The 20,315-nt window shown below is 37.6% G+C and overlaps 2 protein-coding genes across 3 annotated transcripts in view; one reads left to right on the top strand and one right to left on the bottom strand.

Annotated features, from left to right (window-relative positions):
• The window catches only part of SKP2 (S-phase kinase associated protein 2), a 70,420-nt gene extending 63,007 nt beyond the window's left edge, over positions 1–7,413 (top strand). The window contains exon 11 of the mRNA XM_067030876.1: positions 7,336–7,413. Within this exon, the coding sequence (XP_066886977.1) occupies positions 7,336–7,368 (33 nt within the window). The 3' untranslated portion in view covers positions 7,369–7,413. The remainder of the gene's footprint in view (positions 1–7,335) is intronic.
• NADK2 (NAD kinase 2, mitochondrial) overlaps positions 1–20,315 on the bottom strand; it is a 46,638-nt gene that overhangs the window by 24,628 nt on the left and 1,695 nt on the right. For both annotated transcript variants that reach the window (XM_059060121.2, XM_059060122.2), the window contains exons 2-4: positions 6,528–6,616; positions 5,547–5,635; positions 4,596–4,677 (exon numbers count right to left, since the gene is read on the bottom strand). In XM_059060121.2, the coding sequence (XP_058916104.1) occupies positions 4,596–4,677; positions 5,547–5,635; positions 6,528–6,616 (260 nt within the window). The remainder of the gene's footprint in view (positions 1–4,595; positions 4,678–5,546; positions 5,636–6,527; positions 6,617–20,315) is intronic.

A 20,315-nucleotide genomic window follows, 5' to 3' on the forward strand; every position in this document is an offset into this window, starting at 1 on the left:
CACCAATCTAAAAGGTTATTCTGAGGAATCAAACTATTTATGTGAAAGTTTTTTGAACCATAAATCCCTTTTAAATGTCATTTAAGATGTTCTCTTAACCAAAAGAGAACTCACAGCTTAATCTAATGTAACCCTTCATTTATTCAAAAAATATATAAGGATGAGCTCCTTCAAGGAATTAACAGCTTTATGTGGAAGACAAATTTTTTTTTTAAATTGCAAATTACAAAGTGTTAAGATTGCCTATAGGTTGATACAGGAAGATGAGAGGATATGGCACCTAACGTGAGGAAAGGTGTCCAGAAAGTTCAATCATCATCATTTATATGATGCTTCAATCTTGAAGGAAAGGTTGAGAGGAGGCCTGGCAAAACAAACCCTTAATGATAACTAAATTAACATAAACATGAAGAGTAGAGAAAAAGGCTTTTACAAAGTTGTGACTAATCAATTTATCTGAAAGGGTCAACACTGTGGTTAAGAAACTTAGGCAGGGGACAAAATTTTTAAAACTTTTATATTTACTGCAATACTTCTCTACAGTACTAAGATTATAAAAGATAATCAACATTTGATAGAATGCCTATGGAGGTCAACTGCAGGTCTAAAACACTCTAGAGAGAAGAATCTAGACCTGACCTGGAGGATTCACTTTCACTGTGGCTTACTCACTGGTGCTAGCTGTTGGCAAGAGGCCTCAAGTCTCTCTCCATGTGAGCCTCCCCACAGGGCGGCTCTGGTGTCCTCACATCACAGTGGCCGACTTACCCCAGAATGAGCAATCCGAGAGACCAATACAGAAGTCGCAATACCATTTATGACCTAGCCTTGGAAGTCACACACTGTTATTCCATATTCTATTGGTCCCATAGGCCGGCCCTGATTGAATACAGAAGTGGGAAGGGAACCACATAAAGGTGTAAACACTAGGAGGCTATCTTGGAGGTTGGCTATCACATGCCCTCTATCCCATTTTGATCATTAAGCATTTAAATGTCATAATTATTTACAGGGGTCAGTAGAGTAGAGTAAGTACAGAATACAAAAGAGAAAACCGAAGTTGTATATTTAATTTAGATGAGTCCACAAGTGAGCCATCTTAGAAGTAGATCCTCCAACCCAAGTCAAACCTTCGGATGCCTGCAGCCCCAGCTGACATCTGACTATAACCTCATGAGAGATCCCAAGTTAAAACCACCCGGCCAAGCTCTTCCTGGATTCCTGACACCCAGAAATCATGAGAGATAATAAATGATTATTATTGTTTTAAGCCTCTAAGTTTTGGGATGATTTGTTATGCTGCATTTGACAACCACTACAGAAAAGAAGAAACTTAAGTTGAACATTAACTTCTGGGCTTATTTAAGGATTGTGAGACACCTCAGTGCTTAAGAAAAAGAATTCAGGCAACCTGAATTATGAAACAAGCCAGGGGCTTAATACATTTCTGCCTGGAGGCAAAAAGAAAAACCAGAGGACTTCTAGAACACATCATTTTAGGCAGAAATGAGAGAAGCAACACCTGTTGCTTACCAGTTTCAAAATCCCCACAGGCTAATGAGTATTAAGCCAGCTTTTAAAGGAAAATATATTTCAACAAACTGTATAAAATATGATCACTAAAGAATCTCTTACTTTATTTTTTTATTTATTTATTTATTTTTTTTTTTTGCGGTATGCGGGCCTCTCACTGTTGTGGCCTCTCCCGTTGCAGAGCACAGGCTCCGGACGCGCAGGCCTAGCGGCCATGGCTCACGGGCTTAGTTGCTCCGTGGCATGTGGGATCTTCCCGGACCAGGGCACGAACCCGTGTCTCCTGCATCGGCAGGCGGATTCTCAACCACTGCGCCACCAGGGAAGCCCTCTCTTACTTTAATGATGTAAAAATATGTCATTGCAAAGTTCTAAAATACATGTGCATGAATACTAAAGGCAATTAAAATGCTAGCAATAGAGAAATTAAGTCCTATACTCAAGGAATTTATAGTCTAATGGAAGAGACAAACAATCAAGCAGAAAATAGTATGAAGAGATAAGTGCTCTCTGTACATGGAATCATAGTCAGAGCCCAGGAGAGGTACCAGTCTTGAACGAAAAAGAACTACACAATTGAGTAAGTGTCGTAAGGGCACTCTAGGCAAAAGCACAAACAGGCATGAAAAGCACATGGACATCTGGAGAACTCTTTCACTTACTCTTTCAAACTTTCTTGATATCAACAAAGCTCCTCACCAGAGCAAAAACTCCCATATGTGAGCCTTCAATCATGACATGAGGATGCTCATACATTACACTGCACTTAAGAACAACCTTCAGAGGTTAGGGGAGAGGGGACTGAATGAAGGTGGTCAAAAGGCATAAACTTCCATCTATAAGATAAGTAAGTCCTGGGGATGTAATGTACCACATGATGGCTATAGTTAACACTGGTGTATGGTGTATTTCAAAGTTATTGAAAGAGTAGATCCTAAGAGTTCTCATCATAAGGAAAAAAAGCTTTCCTCTCTTTTTTTTTTCAGCTATATGAGTTGACAGATGTTAACTAAACTTATTGTGGTAATCATTTTACAACACATGTAAGTCAAGTCATTATGCTGTATACCTTAAACTTATACAGTGCTGTATGTCAATTATACCTCAATAAAACTGCAAAAAAAAACAATTAAAAAAAAACCCAAAGAACAGACTTTAGGATCCTAGAATGTTCCTAGAGAGGCATCAGTCTTTTTTTTAAGCTGAAGAATGTATAGTGCCTACAGGTAAATGAGGGTAGATGAAACTAGAAAAGCAGATAGGCAACAGATGGTGAAAGATCATATATATTATGCTATGGAATTTGTAATATAACCTGAAGGTCATAAGGAAACCCTGAAAGACTTTAATTAAGGAGTGGATACAATCAAATTTGTACTTTAGAAAGACCATTAAGGCAAAGTATAAAGAATGGGTTGGAAAGAGCAAGACTGGAAATTACTACAGTAATTTAAACCACAAACTATAAAGCTATGTTTAAATACAGTGAGGAGGGCAAGAGATGGACTCAAAGGTAAGATCCCTAAAACTTAGAACTAAATCCCTAGACCAATACGACGAAGGGAGTGAGGGAAGGCGGTGAGGGAGGGGTCATCACAGCTTCAGCACCCATTATGATTCCATTTATCAAGTATGGGTGGGGGGAAGGAGAGAAGTTCATCTGTAGACATGTTACATTTTTAATGCCACCGGATACATGCAAGTGGAGGCCAGTATGGCTAGAATAGTATGAAGAAAGGGAAAATAATAGGACATAAGGACACAGAATAGTCAGGGGCCAGATAATGTAGAGTCTTGAATGTCACAGTGAAGGGGACCAACTGTCCCAGTTTGCCTGAGACTGACAATTTTCCCAGGACATAGGACTTCTGGTGCTAAACTGAGAAAGTCCCAAGCAAACCAGGATGAGGATGAGTTGGTCACCCCTGTCATAGTAAAAAAATCAGATTTTATTCTGAGTTAGATGGGGAACCACAGTAAGACTTTGAGCAGAGGTCACAGAATATATCAAACTTTCATAAAACAATCACTGTGGCTGCAGTGGGGAGAAGAGACTATAAGGTAAGAGTAGAAGCAAGATCAGTGTTGGATATACAGATTCCGGAGTCACCGGCATTTAAGTTAAAATAACAGATGTTAATCAGTTATTCTGGAGATAGAAAATAGAAAAGAATAGAATAGAAAAGACTCATCCATGATTGAGCAGAAAGATAATGGTACAAAATACTTAAGAAATTTGTCAGGAAAGTGAATGAAGTAAGGGAGAATTAAGAAAAAAATAGAGGGGATCAACACACTGAAAGTCAAAGGGCAGATTTACTAGAATTGAGGAAGTAGGACTGCTATTAAGGTAGGCGGCTATGGTCAGAGTGATTTGAGAGGTGGGGAAATTCTAGGTGATGACAAAGTCCAAGTATGATCATGGCTGTGGGTGGCTGGAACAGAATGAGGATAAATGTCAGTGAAGCTAAGGAAAGGAAAAGAAAGTGATAATAGGGTTTGGTCTATTTATTAAGTCAACGAAGGCACCCAGGAAATCAGTGGAGGCATATTCAGGAATGTAGATGAGAGCCAGAAGGAAGGGTAGAAGATGGAACATCATTAACTCATCCATCTCCAGCAATACCAAAGTCACCAGTACTCACCTGGGTCAAGGGCTCAAGTCTATTCTCCCACAGATATTACTCCCAAACTATCCGGGAAGTCAAATGTGAGAACTTGTCCATCCCATACCATAATTTTCTACCACCAACGCCGGCTAAATGCGTATATATTTCTCATACCTAAGCTCAAAAAGAGAGCTGTGTCCTTGAAAATAACGACAAAGAAGATAAATCTATCTACTAAAGGTAGAGATCAATTCTACATGCCTGAATTTCATCACTGAAATGATTTTGGAACATGGTTCTAACATTCACGATAGCCAGGAACGGTGATGTTTCCACTTACACAGCATGCACCATAGTAAACACCCTGTACCAATAGGATAAGGAGCTTCCACATTTAAGATTTATCATAAACAGGTACTATGCAAAGCAAAGCACAAAAAAGTTTTTCCTTACCGTTCTGGGTCAGTGTTTACTCCAATAACTGGTTTAAGTCTGTCCAAGACTTTACTTGCTGCCAAAAGCATTGTGCCATCACCTAAAGGACATAAGACATAACCAGAATTGTTATAAAACTAGTTTTTAACAACATTTTGAACACTAGTTCTTTTAATAATCCCACCCGCACCCCGTCCTGTTGTCTGCCACAGTCTACTCCTTTCTACCCACTATCCCTCAGTATTATCTCTCCCACTCTAATCCAGAATTTCTCAACAGTGGCAAGATGGACACTTCAGGCCAGATAATCCTTTGTTGTGAGGGCTGTCCTGAACTTTGTAGGGTGGCGAGCAGTATCCCTGGCCACCCACCGGATGCCAGCAGTAGCCTCCAGCTGGGAACCGCTATTCTAACCCTATCACTTCTACTAACCAATCCTCTTTCCCTCTCACATAACATCAGTCCCAATTCATAAATTATTTTGATGAGACTACATCCAACGAAAGTGTCCAGCTTTGGATTTTTCTCTCCAAAAAAAATGTAAAGGTTTATAGAGAACAGTCACTAACATAATAATAAAGCTCAGGAAAAAACAAGCGTTAAGTGTAAGTATATTGGGGCCAAAGAGGGATAGAATGTATCTAATCTCATTAAACTCAACTTTTTTCTAAATACTGGCATAACTAAACCAAAATAGTTATAAATAATCCTTTGAATCATACTTAAAGTTAAACACACTTTAAATATACACACAGAAATACATGCACAGAACCACAGTAACATCGTTCACTAGAAAAGTAAAATGTTGTATAAAGCACGTCTTTTAAAACCTGATCCTAAAAATCCAAAAATGTGTCTTATGATAGGACTCTGAAAGCTTTATCACAGCTATACCACAGGGTATTTGGCAATATGATTATTAAAGAGCATTTCCATATTCCAGCACCTTTACCTCTGTAAAACTATTACCTCCTGCAGCTATGACAGCATCTGCCCATCGAACAGTTTCTTCATCATATTCTCTCCTCTTTACGAGACGAACCTCAATCCCCTCATTCCTAAGATAAAAAAAAGTAAAGCGTGTATAAAATTTCCACTAACATAAGGGAGTATGTTTTTTGAGAGGCAGATTATTACAATAGAGATTTAAAGTAAATAAACAAGTTTGTTTTATAAACAAATTTATGTTTAGCTTTGTAAGGTCAGCTTCATTTTCACTTAACCACAACAACCAATTAACTATTAACTATAGGAAGCATATGAATAAACTGACTATCCCAAATCGCCATGTGCTTTAAAAACATCTCTTAAAGCCCTTGATGAATAGCAATATTGATTAATCAGAATTGCATTTCCTTTTCTCTACTCTTTCTGATGCTAAAATTCATTAATACAAAACGGCCCAGAAGACTAACACCTAGAGAGACAATTTTTTAAATTATAAAAGTGAATAGCTGTTATTTTTAATTCAACAAATATTGAGTGCCAGACACTGAAAGTGACTACAATACTTTCTAATTTGCATGTTCTCACACTGATTCTCTTGCATACACAGAAACTTATTTGCTGACTCATTTAGGCCCTAATTAACTGAAGTTTCTGTACTTATAATCTTTACACATTCAAAGACTATTAATAATGAACATCTACATAATCCACTATTCTGTTTAAGAAATAAAACACTGCACTACAGTTGAAGCCTGCTGTGTACAAAATTAACTCTTTGTAGAAAAGGCACTTCTTGGGCAGACCAAATAATAACTGAAAATCTGTGAAATTTTCAGAGTACAATAAAAATTTCCTTAAAAACACTATATCAGGTCCATTATCCATGATATAATTTTCTTAAAATGATTCTATAATGGTCATCTTTACTAAAAATCTAAGTATTAGCTGCTAGTAAAAATAAAAATTGAAAGTCCCACTCAAGACCTGATCCCCCAGACTTACCGTAAACTATCAAGAATGTGCTCTACATTTTTGGTGTGAATATGATGTCGTTCAAGCAGTCCACTGTAGCTAGAGCCTTTTAATGCAAGCTATATCAAAATAAAACAAGTTTTGCCTTATTACATAATATATATTACATATTATATTTCTTTAAAAAGCCCTATATAAAACAGAATGGGGTTTTTTTTGAAGATACATTTTAATGACTATATGTGAAACCTACAAGTATAAACTTAATTAGAAAGTCTGGTTCCAGAAAATCATAACTTGGTTTTAATACCAAATACAGCAGTAAGTTTCCTGAATCATGTGGTTAATGGGATCTCAAAAATCTCATGTTTTACAGCTTGAGTGCTTTTTTTTTTCCTAAATGGATTTTTAACATACTGCATGCATGTGGCTACTGAAGACCAAAGATGAACTAATATTTTAGGAGGCAGTTAGATGACCTTTGTTCTACTTGGATTTTCAGCTCTCTTGTATTCAGATTAATGAACTCTATTTGGAATTTACACAATCCAAACAAAGGGCTTGTTAGCTGCTTGAGAATGGATAACTTTTAGATATACAGACATACAGCCCTCAAGGATTATTTTTCCTAGTCATTTAGAATATTTTATAATGTCACTATCTTATCAGTAATATTCTTTTAAAGTATATGTCTTCTAAATAACCCATAAAGTAAAATGTTGAGAGAGTTTAGAAACATCCATTTAATCATCAAGTAGGAAATAGGTCCACTAGAGTGTATGCTAGAATTAAAAAGCATGTTATTTTTGGCATACAACAAAATTACAACTACTTACAGAGAAACTATTCAAGAAAAAAACCAGGAGACTAGCAGAAAAGATCATCTACAACTGAAGATATAAAAGAGAACCACAACGAGACAGGTAAGAGGTTCGGAGATGCACTATAGTCAATACCCACCCATACCCCTGGGTGGGCAACCCACAAACGGGGGGAAATAATTTACAATTGCAGAGGTTCCTCCCAAGGAGCAAGGGGTCGGAGCCCCACGCTGGCTCCCCAGCCCAGTGGCTCTGCATTGGGAAGACGAGTCCCCAAAACACTTGGCTTTGAAGGCCAGCGGGGCTTACTTTCAGGAGAGCCGGGGCTTTGGGGAACAGAGACTCCACTCCTAACGGGCACACACGAAATCTCACAGGACCCAGGACCCAGGGCAGGAGCAGTAATTTGAAAAAGCCTGGGTCAGACCCATCTGCTGATCCTGGAGAGGCTCCTGAAGAGACAAGAGGCAACTAGAGCTCACCCTGGGGACACAGACACTGGTGACAGTCATTTTGGGAAGCTCGTTCTACCACGAGGATGCTGGCAACGGCAAGCACCATTTTGGAATCCGCCTTCCAGCTTTTTACTGCCAGGATGTGAACCCACAGGTCTGCTGCCTGAAGACTCCGAGGCCACAGATACCCCAGGACCCAGCCCTGTCCACCAGAGGGCCCAAGACCCAGCCCACACACCAGTATGCTCACACTAGCCCTGGGACCCCCAGGGCCCCACAATCAGAGACCCCAGGACCTGGCTCTGCCCACCAGTGGGCCTGCAACAGTCTGGGGGCCAGCCTCACCCACCAGTGGGTAGGCACCAGCCCCAGGACACCCTGGGCCCTGGCCCTGGCCACCTGTGGGCTGAAATACTGACTCTAAGACCTCCAGGGCCCTGCAGCCAGAGACTCCAGGACCACCTGCATCCACCAGTGTGATGGCACTAACCCCAGGACCTGGCCTCACCCACCAGTGGGAAGGCACCAGCCTGGAGATTCTCTTGAACCCAACCCCACCCACCAGTGGGCCAACACCAGCTCTGGGGCACCTTGGGCCTCTCAACCAACTGCCCCAGGATCTGGCCCCTCCCACCAGCTTTGAGACACCCTTGAACCCACAGCCAGTCATGTCGAGAACCAGCCCTATCCAACGGCAGGCCAAGACTAGACCCGGGGCCCCGCAACCACCTACTCCAGAACCCAGCTCTGCCCACCAACACAAGGAGCCCCAGGGCCCCACAGCCAGCAGCCTCGTGACCCAGCCCCACCCAACAGCAGCTGGCAGCCACCACGCAAGGCAAGGCCTGACAACCAACCAGACCTGGGGCCAGCCATGCCTTCCAGACCACCCACAGTAGTCAGCCCATCACAGGAGGGCCTATGCAGCCCACACAGGGGTCACCCCTAGAGCACACAGGTCTGGTGACCAGAGCAGAGTGTGCTGTTGGCATGCAAAGGACATCTCCTACAAAAGGCTGCTTCTCCCAGGTTGGAAAAACATAACCAACCTACCAAATACATACAAATAAAAACAGCAAATTAGGAATAACGAAGCAACAGAGGGATATGTACCGAATAAATGAACAAGATAAAACCTCAGAAGAACTAAGTGAAGTGGAGATAGGCAATCTAAACCTGATAAAGAGATCAAGGTTATGATCATAAAGTTGTTCAAAGAACTCTGGAGAAGATGAAATGAAAAGGGTGAGAAGTTAGAAGTTTTTAACAAAGAGTTAGAAAATATAAAGATGAACCGAACAGAGAAGAACACAATAACTGAAATGAATAATACACTAGAAGGAATCAACATTATATTAGATGACATAAAGGAATGGATCAGAAACATGAAAGATACAGTAGTGGAAATCACTGAAGCTGAACAGAAAAAGGGGAAAAAAATAAAAAGAAATGAGGATAGTTTAAGAGACCTCTGGGACAACATCAAGCATACTAACATTCACATTATAGGGGTCCCAGAAGGAAATGAGAGAGAAAGGGGCAGAGAACATATTTGTAGACATAACAGCTGAAAACTTCCCTAACATGGGAAAGGATAGACATCCAGGTCCAGGAAGCACAGAGAGTCCCAAACAGGATTAACCCAAAGAGGACCACACCAAGACACACAGTAATTAAAATGGCAAAAATTAAAGATAAAGAGAGAATATTAAAAGCAGCAGAGGAAAAACAACAAGTTATGAATAAGGGAACTCCCATAAGGCTATCAGCTGACTTTTCAGCAGATACTCTGTGGGCCAGAAAGGAGTGGCATGATATATTTAAAGTTAAGAAAGGGAAAACCCACAACCAAAAATACTCTACACAGGAGGGCTTTCATTCAGATTTGATTGAGAGATCAAAAGTTTTACAGACAAGCAAAAGCTAGAAGAATCCAGCACCTCTAAGACAGTTTTACAACAAATGTTAAAGGGACTTCTCAAAGCAGAGGGGGAAAAAAGGCCACAACTAGAAATATGAAAATTACAAAAGGAAAAAGCTCATTGGTAAAAGCAAATATACAGTAAAAGTAGCAAATCAACCACGTACAAAGCTAGTAAAAAGGTTAAAAGACAAAAATAGTAAAATCATCTATATCCACAATAATTAGGTTAAGAGATATGCAAAAAGATGTAAAACATGATGCCCAACAGTAAACATGAGAGGAAGGAGCAAAAATGAGTTTGAACTTAAGAGATCAGGAACTTAAAACAGTCACATGTATATATAGATTGCAAGATATAAACCTCACAGTAAACACAAACCAAAAATCAACGATAGATTCACATGAACAAAAAAGAAAGCAATCCAAATATAATACTAAAGATAGTCATCAAATCACAAAGGAAAAGAATAAAAATGAACTACCAAACAACCCCCCAAAATTAACAAAATGGCAGTAAGTACACACCTATCCATGATTATTTTAAATGTAAATGGACTAAATGCTCCAATCAAAAGACACAGAGTGGCTGAATGAATACAAAAACAAGACCCATATCTATGCTGCCTATATATACACAGTGGATTACTACCCAGCCTTGAAAAAAAATAATGAAATCTTGCCATTTGCAACAGCATGGATGAACCTAGAGGGTATTATTATGCTAAGCCAATTAAGTCAGACAGAGAAAGACAAATACTGTATGATTTTACTTATATGTGGTATCAAAAAAAAACAAAGAACAAACATAACAAAACAGAAACAGTTATAGATACAGAGAACAAACAGGCGATTGCCAGAGGGGAGAGGGGTGGGGGAAGGAAAGAATAGGTGAGGGAGATTAAGAAGTACAAACTTATAGCTGCAAAATAAATGGGTCACAGGTATGAAATGATCATGTGGTGACCATTTTGAAATGTACAGAAATACCAATCACTATGTTCTGTAACAGGAACTAACATAGCGTTGTAGATCAATTATACTTCAAAAACAAACTCACTTATAGAAAGAGGTAAGATTTGTGGTTACGAGAAGCAGGGGATGGAGGGACGTGGACTTGGATGAAGGCAGTCAAAAGGTACAAAGTTTTAAGATAAATAAGTGTTAGAGATGTAATGGACAACATGGTAATTATAATTAGCACTGCTCTATGTTATATATGAAAGTTAAGAGAGCAAATCCTGAAAGTTGTTAAGAGAGCCAATCCTAAGAGGTCTCATCACAAGAAAAAAAATTTTCTATTTCCTTAATTTTACATCTATATGAGATAACAGATGTTCACTAAACTTATTGTGATAATCATTTCATGATGTATGTATGTCAAATCATTATGCTGTACACCTTAAACTTATTCAGTGCTGTGTATTAATTACATCTCAATAAAACTGGAAGAAAAAAAAGCATGTTATTTTCTTTCCTTTTCCAAATTCCCTTACACCTTGCCTCTTTATGATACAAAATCTGTTTTTCAAGTACCTGTCCAAAATACAATCTTAAATATATTCTTTTGTTTTAAATCATTACTTACTGAATTATAAAGTAAAACCAATTTTTAGATAGTATTTTTAATATGTATTTTTCTTTTTAAAAGGTTATAAAAACAACACAACATGGAAGATACATTCATGAAAAATTAAAACTACATATAATCTTATTACCTTGGGATAATTAGTGTTAATATTTTGATACCTACCTTCCCAATCTTGTTTATGAATAACGGGTTAAGACTTTTAAAACAGTGTTGTCCTTACTCTATAATCTACAGGGAAACATATGCTTTTCAGAAGAGGAGCTGAGGACATATTTGGCTATTTGAAAATTAGTCCATCTACAAATAATAAATGCTGGAGAGGGTGTGGAGAAAAGGGAATCCTCCTACACTGTTGGTGGGAACATAAATTGGTGCAGCCACTATAGAGAACGGTATTGAGGTTCCTTAAAAAACTAAAAATAGAGCTATCATATGAACCAGCGATTCCACTCCTGGACATATATCCAGAGAAAACTATAATTTGAAAAGATAAATGCACCCCAATGTTCATAGCAGCACTATCTACAGTAGCCAAGACATGGAAGCAACCTAAGTGTCCATCAACAGATGAATGGATAAGGAAGATGTGGTATATATACACAGTGGAAGATTACTCAGCCATAAAAAAGAATGAAATAATGCCATTTGCAGCAACATGGATGGACCTAGAGATTATCATACTAAGTGAACTAAGTCAGACAGAGGAAGACATCACTTATATCACTTATATGTGGAATCTAAAATAAAAATGATACAAGTGAACATATTTATGAAATAGAAATAACTCTCAGACATAGAAGACAAACTTATAGTTACCAAAGGGGAAAGGGGTGGGGAGGGATAAATTAGGAGGTTGGAATTAAAATATACACAATGCTGTATCTAAAATAGATAACCAACAAGGACCTACTGTACAGCACAGGGAACTATACTCAAAATATCTTGTAATAACCTATAATGGAAAAGAATCTAAAAATGTTTTATATATATGTATATAAATATGTGTATGTATATATATATATATAAAACTGAATCACTTAGCTGTACACCTGAAATTAACACAACATTGTAAATCAACTATGCGTCAATAAAATTTTTTAAAAGGGAAAAAAAATAAACTGAATTCCACACACAGAAAAAAAAATTAATCCATAGATGTTAACTCGTATATACTAAATGAGACAGCCTGTACAACAGTTTAATGCCTAGATATAAACCTCATTATATTTAGACAAAGCAAACCAATGTTAAGAATATTTTCTCTAAAGGAAAGCAGCAAGCAAGGTAATAATTAGATAATCGTTCATTTACTTTGATCAACAAATCAATGTAAATCAGGGTTGAAGACCTATTCTAAGAGTATCATTTCTAAATATGGATGAACATAGCATTAATATTCAGATTACTTCCATTACCCAACCACAGATTAACTAAAACTGCACTAACCACCTTTCAGTAAATATGGATCACAGTGATTTTCTTCTCTGCTCTCTCCCTGGGGATCTCTAGTTTCAAGGCTTTAAGAGATCTTGTTATGCTGATGCTGATGCTGATGCTGATGACTCCTAATTGCAATCTCTAGTCCTGGCCTATCTTTAGGGCTCCAGGTGAAGGTACCCAACTGTGTCTCTGACATCTTTCTCTGGATATCTAACAGGCATCTCAAACTAACCTGCTCAATATCAAGCCCCTGATTTTCTAGCAGATTAGTTACCACGCTATATTATTTTTTTTACAATAATTACCTCTCATGAGCCATTTCAAGAGTAAACACTGAACAGCTAGAAATTAAGCTCTAAAAAATTGAATTTATCATTCAGATATGTGAGTGCCTACTACTGTGTTCAGTTAAACATTAGCTGAGCTCAATCAAATGCATTAAATGCAGCACTGAAAACTCAGTGAGAACTTATTCAAAGGTAGAAAAGTCTATTAAAATATTTTCATCAAATTTACTGCCTCTAACCTGCTATAAATAAAACTTAAGGGTAAATGGCCTTCAGAGTTCAATTCACTGTCCAGATTTTTATCTTATGTTCCCATTTTTGGCTTGCACAATACAGAACATGTACCCAGGAATAAAGGACATAAATCCTAAATATCGGTACCATTAATTCTAATCTGGTGGTTCAGCTGCTTTGGTGCTTACTTCCTGGCTCTCAGAAAACTCAAGAAAATTAAGATTACTCAGCAGCTGAGTTTTATGAAACTTCAATTTGACATGGTGAAGGAGGTCTGAATTTGCAGGGGAAAAATTATAGAGAACTAACAGAAACTAAGTTTTCCATGATTTTAATATGTTTTGCTAGCAACACTGAAGTTTCAAATCTAAAGACAAAGTTCATTTAGCATTAGAATACTTAATATTGGAGCAGAAATGTCACTTCATAAATTCTTATTCCCACTCACATTTCTTCTTGTGAACTAATTCTTTAAGAACTCATGCTCGATACATTTATTTAGAGAATACAAGTTCTTTAATTATTTTCATAAACAATCTAGCTGGTTGGGCTAGTAAGCTGCATTAACATGTACTGGCTAACTAGGCAGCTACGAGATAAGGCATTTTTAAAAATCACTAATAAAAAGCATCAATTAGAAAGTCTTAAACCACTATTCAAATGGCTAATATTTTTTTTAAGTTTTATTTTTAATACTCAAAGGCTAGTAAGAATTTCTAGCTACCCCCTCAGAAAATAACACTTCAAAGATTAAAAACATACTTCAATCAGACAAAAATAAGAACACATGAATTCCCTGTAAAATGTCTTACAATTAAGAGATTAGAGAAATTACTGAAATTTAGAATACATTTTCAATTCTGCAATGCTACACATTATGTATTAGTAACAAAGTTCTTAATATTTTCTTCTTTTTTCCCCCAAAAGCTTGTTAGTTCCTATTGGCATTAAAAAAAACAAAACATTTGTTTTAATGATTATTCAGTAGGATACTTGGAAAAAGCAGTGTGAATCTAAAAGCTCTACAGGCAGACACATTCAGTATTAGCAATAGAATTTTCTTATAAAATCTCTAAAAGCCAACATCACTTCTTCCCATGCAGCTCAGAGGTTAAAACACAACACAGCATGAAAGGAAAAAAAAAGAGGGTTCTGAAGGGACAGAAATTCACCACACCTTAAGGTCAGAGGTGATAGGCTATTTTCTAAACGGCCCAAACACTTTTATTCAAGTATCACAGACATTTTTACTTGAGCAAAACTGAACCAATTACAAATACAAATTGTTTAAATTTGTTTTACTAGTCAGCTGAGTGTTACTATTTTGTACTCCAGTAAGGGAAGGAAATATGTCTTTTTTAATTTAACACATAAATTTAACACTCTGTCTCACCAACTTGTGAGACAATGACATGTCTCACATGTATGGTATGTAAACTCAACTAGGCATAATTTAAGCACTCTTAGAAGAATTCACTTAACTAAATGGTACACCAAGCACCATTCAAAATTGCCTTAAAAGCGTTAGTGGTACCTAATTGACAGCTAAAGTATACTACTTACCTAGTACGATCAGGCCAGGTGCAGGGAACCCTAAATATTTCTTCAGCTATAGTTGGTATTTATCTTGGATCATTTCTATTTCATTTAGTCTTTACCTCAGACTCTCACCTTTACTTTCCCCACTGTTTTATTCCTACTTCTGCATTCCCCTTAATTCTGTTTACCTACTCCCTTATAGGTTGGGATTGCTCAAGTTACCTTCCTTGGCATTCTTATCCATTCTCACTTCATTTTCGTTATCTCCCCACTCTAGGGACTTGATCTACCAAGTATACACCAGTACCTATGAAATTAAACTGTTACGGCAAGCTTGTTTCTTGAGCTACAGGCTTAAAATTTCAAATGCCTACTTTTATATTCACCCACAGGTAGATCAAGTACCGTTCCCCAAAACCATCTAAATCTGATTATGTATTCCCCTTTCTAATTTGCTTTTCTGAATCCCATATAACAGTTAATAATACTTCCATTTACCTAGTCAACAAAGTAAGCCCCAGGTGTCACCTTTAATTCTCGCTTCACACTCAATCTCCATAGCCGGCCAATGGTGAAGTCCAATAATTAATTATACCTGTAAACTGTTTCTCCAATCTGTCCTTTACATTCATGCTGCCACTGCTTGAGTTCTGGGCAACATCAACTCTTATCTGGTCTCATGCAACAGCTTGCCTCTGGAATTTCTAAATTAGTTTCTTCTCTAAAGAGTATTTCCTATTCCCCTCGTCATCTAACCACTCCCACCAGAAGCCTGCTTTCATACTAGTCCCAGAATGGTGACGTCTCAGAAAACTGACCCATCCCTCCACTACTGTGGGGAAGAGAGTAGGGCTGGGCAAGGGTTGTGCTCCTCTGCTAAAAGACTGAAAACCACCAGGAGATAAAACCATGGCATTTAACAACTTTATAAGGCCCACTTACCTGTTTAGCCTCAATATTACTTCCTCTTGAGCAATGACTTTCAAATTGCCCTTAGAATGGGTACCATACCAACCCAGGGATCACAACCAGCATTATAAATAAACTATACTACATGTAACAAGGGTAAACTGCTTCAGGTTATCTTCTATTTCAAATATGAGTACATCATGATGTAAGATTTTTCTGACTGTGAATTAAAGTCACCAATGTTTGAGTTCTTTTTACTGGCAAAAAGATGACCTTTCCCACTGTCTGACTAGTACTGTTCTCTCCCCTTCACCTATAAATTCTTCGTTATTCTTTAATATTTAAGTATCTTAAAATTAAAAGATACAATTTCACCCTCATCACACTGGCAAAAATGTTAAAGTCTACCAAGTGCTCATGAGAACACTGGGAATCAGGGAGTTATTCAATGCTTATGGAAAAATTATTTGTATTATTATTATTTTTGTGTGTGTGTTACGCAGGCCTCTCACTGTTGTGGCCTCTCCCGTTGTGGAGCACAGGCTCCGGACGCGCAGGCTCAGCGGCCATGGCTCACGGGCCCAGCCGCTCCGCGGCACGTGGGATCTTCCCGGACCGGCGCACGAACCCGTGTCCCCTGCATCGGCAGGTGGACTCTCAACCACTGCGCCACCAGGGAAGCCCTGTATTTTTAATTGCAGCATTTTTTTTAATAGTGGAAAAACTGGAAACAACCTAATTATCCAAACAATGGAATATTATACAGCAGTTAAAATGAATTAACATATATCAACACAGATAAATTCCAAAACCAACAGTGAATAAGAAAATTTCTAAAAAATAGACACATTCTAAAGAATATGATATTACTGATGTAACTTTTCAAAGACACAAAACAATATTAAAATAAAGTCAACTTATACTTTACTAGCTGAGAAGATATTAATGTGTATAATATCTTAACTCAGAGCTTAAGCCATATAATTAAAAATATAGAAAAAGTGATCACAGTAAAAATAATGTTATTTACAATTTCACTGTAAATGAAATTGTATTTATCACGCTTACCTGACTGGCTATAGGCTCCCCCAGGGAGGCCTGATACATAGTGTAGGTTGAATATCAGGGCTCTAAAATATATTGGTCAATGATTCTGTTAATGGTTAATTCCAGCTACTGTGATATTCAATCCTTTTACATCTTTATGAGTCTCCTATTTAACTGCAAATATTTACAGGAGTATACGTTAAGCCTCTATTTTCCAAGTTGTGTTCCACAGAATTAAAAACATTTTATGCACCCCCCCAAAAAAATCATAGTCATATAAAAATCATCTTTTGTTTAGGCTCATGTTTATCAAACATATTTAACCATAAAATCTCTTTCAGGGCACTCACATCAGTAATCTCTACCTTAAGTTTTTAGCAACTAACATCTTTTGGAAGACTGACAGCTGGAAATAAGGCCCTAGACTGGCACCCTCAGGGTGAAAAGAACTAAAAATGTTTGTTTTTAATTCAGAAACATTTCACCACCTTTAACTAGTGGGGATGGAAAGGCAGAGAGGATGATGAGTAAGATACAGTCCTTGTCCTCAACTCCAGAGAAGAAAATAACCACAGATAATATACTAAAATGGAAATCTCAAAAACATATGTATCATGAAAATACAGTGAAGAATACCTAACGTAACCTTGGTGGCCAGAAAGAGGCCCAGCAAGGTTACCAAGGATGGCTTCCTGTGAGAGTAATGTGTAAGCTTCACCTCACAGCAAGAACAGGAATTGGCTAAAGGATGGAGGAGCATTCAAAGCAAAAGGGGTTACAAAGGTAAAGACAGTGATGGATGCAAATGAAACTACCCTGAAATACCGTTTTTCATCTACCAGGTTGGCAAAGACCACAAAGTATGCTAAACTGTTTATGAAAAAATAAGCACCTCCATATATTGCTGGTGAAGGTATACACTGGCACAGCCTCTAAGGGAAGCAATTTGGCAATACCTATTAAAATTTCAAATCCACATACTTCCTGACTCAGCAAGTCCAGTTTTAAGTATTTTAGTGTTTGATTCATTAACACAAATACTATTCATTACACAGTGTATTTTAATAAACTAAAGCATCTGCACACAATAAGTACTATATACATACTATTAAAAAAAGAACAAGGTGCAGAATAGCTTAAATAATATATTATCACTGAGTAAAACGGGATGGGATAAAGAAAAAGAATATTTCACTCTGTTGATTTGTATGTATATATTATTTCTGGAAGGAAAAACAAGAAATTGATTAACATTGGTTACTTCCAGGGACAAAAACTGAGTGCCCGGTGACAGGAATAAGAAAACGACTTCTCATTGCATACTCTTCTGTATCGTTTACAGTTTGAACCATTTTAACGTGCTACTGATCCATAAATAAGTTAATTAAATAAGCACATCTAGTGGAAATTAAAGCAGTTTGAAATCAATGGAAAATGAAGTTCTAGACAAGAACTGATTAGAAATGAAGCTCAAGAGGTGGACAGGAGTCAATTCATGAAAGGCCTTGTTTTAGCACACTAAGGATAATAAAGGTTCACCTACAATAATGTTTCTCGAAGTCTGATCTGGGAACCACTTGCAAACGTGGAGAGCTTGTTAAAAATGCAAAGCCCTGGACAAAGCATCAGCAACCTTAAGGGTATAGTTCAAAGAGGCAGTGAATCTTTATACTGAGGGGGATGAGAATAAGGTTCAGGTACCTGCATTCTAACGAATTCCCTGGGTGACTCTATAGGTTATAGGGAGCTTCTGAGGGGTTCTAAGCAGAGGAGTAAAGTGGCCAGATGTTTACTTTGGATAGACCATTCTGGTTCCTGTGTCTGGAAGATTTGAAAGGAGTGAGGCTCCGTTAGAAGGTTCTCTGGCAGTACTCCAGATCATGTTCTTTAATTTGATAAATACTCATATTGCATACACTACACTCATTGCACATGTGGCAAAAATATTATCTACCCAAGAATTACAACCTAAGCTACACCAGTGTTTTAAGGAAACTGAGTAAGGGAAACAAAATCCAAGGCACAGCAACTCCCAAATCTGCTAAGAAGGCAATAACTAGTAAGCCAATAAGAGAGGGACCACTAAATGAAATTATTCTATCCCATTAGGAAATTAATTTGTTTAAAAAAACTAAAAATGGAAACCATTAAAGGGGGTTGCTTCTGGGGTTGTAAGACTTGGAGTGGGGGCAGAGAAGGGTGGAAACTGCTCATTTCTTATTTGGTATGTATTAAAATATTTTGAAATGAAACATTCTCTTTGGCCAATAAGGCATGTTTGTGACATCAAAACCCTTTCCAATCAGCTTTGATTCACCTAAAGGTCTAGTTTGTGAGTGTCATCAACCCTGTTAATATAAGCTCTACAACCAACAGCTACATCACTTATGATGCAAGTAAACTGTAATAATAGTTCAATTAGCCCTTGCAAAGTCTTGAGCCAGTAGATGTAAAATCACTGACTAGAAATCCTCTATTCACAAGAAAAGTCACTGACAGGTTAGGGGGAAGAGAAATGCAAGAATTAAAAATAAACCAATGTAAAACCAATATGAAAGAGCAAATGAAAGTCAAACTTTGACCCAGTCTATACATGCTTTATCAGCTAAGAAGTATTTCCTCTAATTGTTTAAGTTTCTACAAAGTTAGAGTACCACAAGGCTTCAGGGTATGAAATTATACTAGCACTCCATCCCTCCTTTCATTTGCATTTTAACAAGTAACCTAATAGAGATCTATTTTGCCACAAAACAATCACCACCACCACAGCAAAAGAGAACCCTCTGATACAAAACTTCAGGTTACCAGGACACCACAGACATAGCCAGCCAAGGTGCCAGAAGACTCAAGTAAGCACTTGGCCACTTTCTTTCATACCCAATTCACATGACTCATATACCTTAGTATCTTTTACCCCAGGAAAACAGCAAACAGTATTAATCATCTTATCATTCCTATTACAGAATCCCATTTTAGAACAACTTCATACAGTCTAGTATTATTTGGTCTGTTCCTGATCTCTGGTCCGGGCTCCACCTAATACTATGCCATTCTGAATACTGGCCTTAACATAAATGATAAAACTCAAATCAGTAAGAAACAAATCCAGTAAAATTTAATTGAAATGATAGCAACAACAACTATTTCAAAACTGTGTTCTACAGTCCAGAAGTTTTACTTCAAAAGTTTTCTTATTCCAAACAGCATACTTAGCAATAGGCAAATATTTACCTATTACAGATTTCTCTTCAGATACTCAGAGTGGGTGTACTAGGTAGTTCGATTTTTAAAGACTTGATTTGCCTTACATTTAAAAAGTTTTGATTAGTGTCAATCTAGTTCAGAGGTCCAAGAATTAATCTAATTCAGATGCCACTCATATTCTTGAGGTCTTGTAAAAGTTCTTCAGTTTTAAAATACCAGAAAGGGCCTTGGAGGCCACCTAGTCCAATCCTAGTATTTCACACACTGAACTGGTGAAAGCACTTTGAAAACGACAGCACAACACAAAAAGTATCGTTGTCACCAAAGAGGCCCACGGAAGTTAAAAAGAAGTAGAGGAAGTTAACCACAG

The sequence above is a fragment of the Kogia breviceps genome, chromosome 4 (assembly GCF_026419965.1).
Source record: "Kogia breviceps isolate mKogBre1 chromosome 4, mKogBre1 haplotype 1, whole genome shotgun sequence".
In the NCBI taxonomy this organism is placed as follows: Eukaryota; Metazoa; Chordata; class Mammalia; order Artiodactyla; family Physeteridae; genus Kogia; species Kogia breviceps.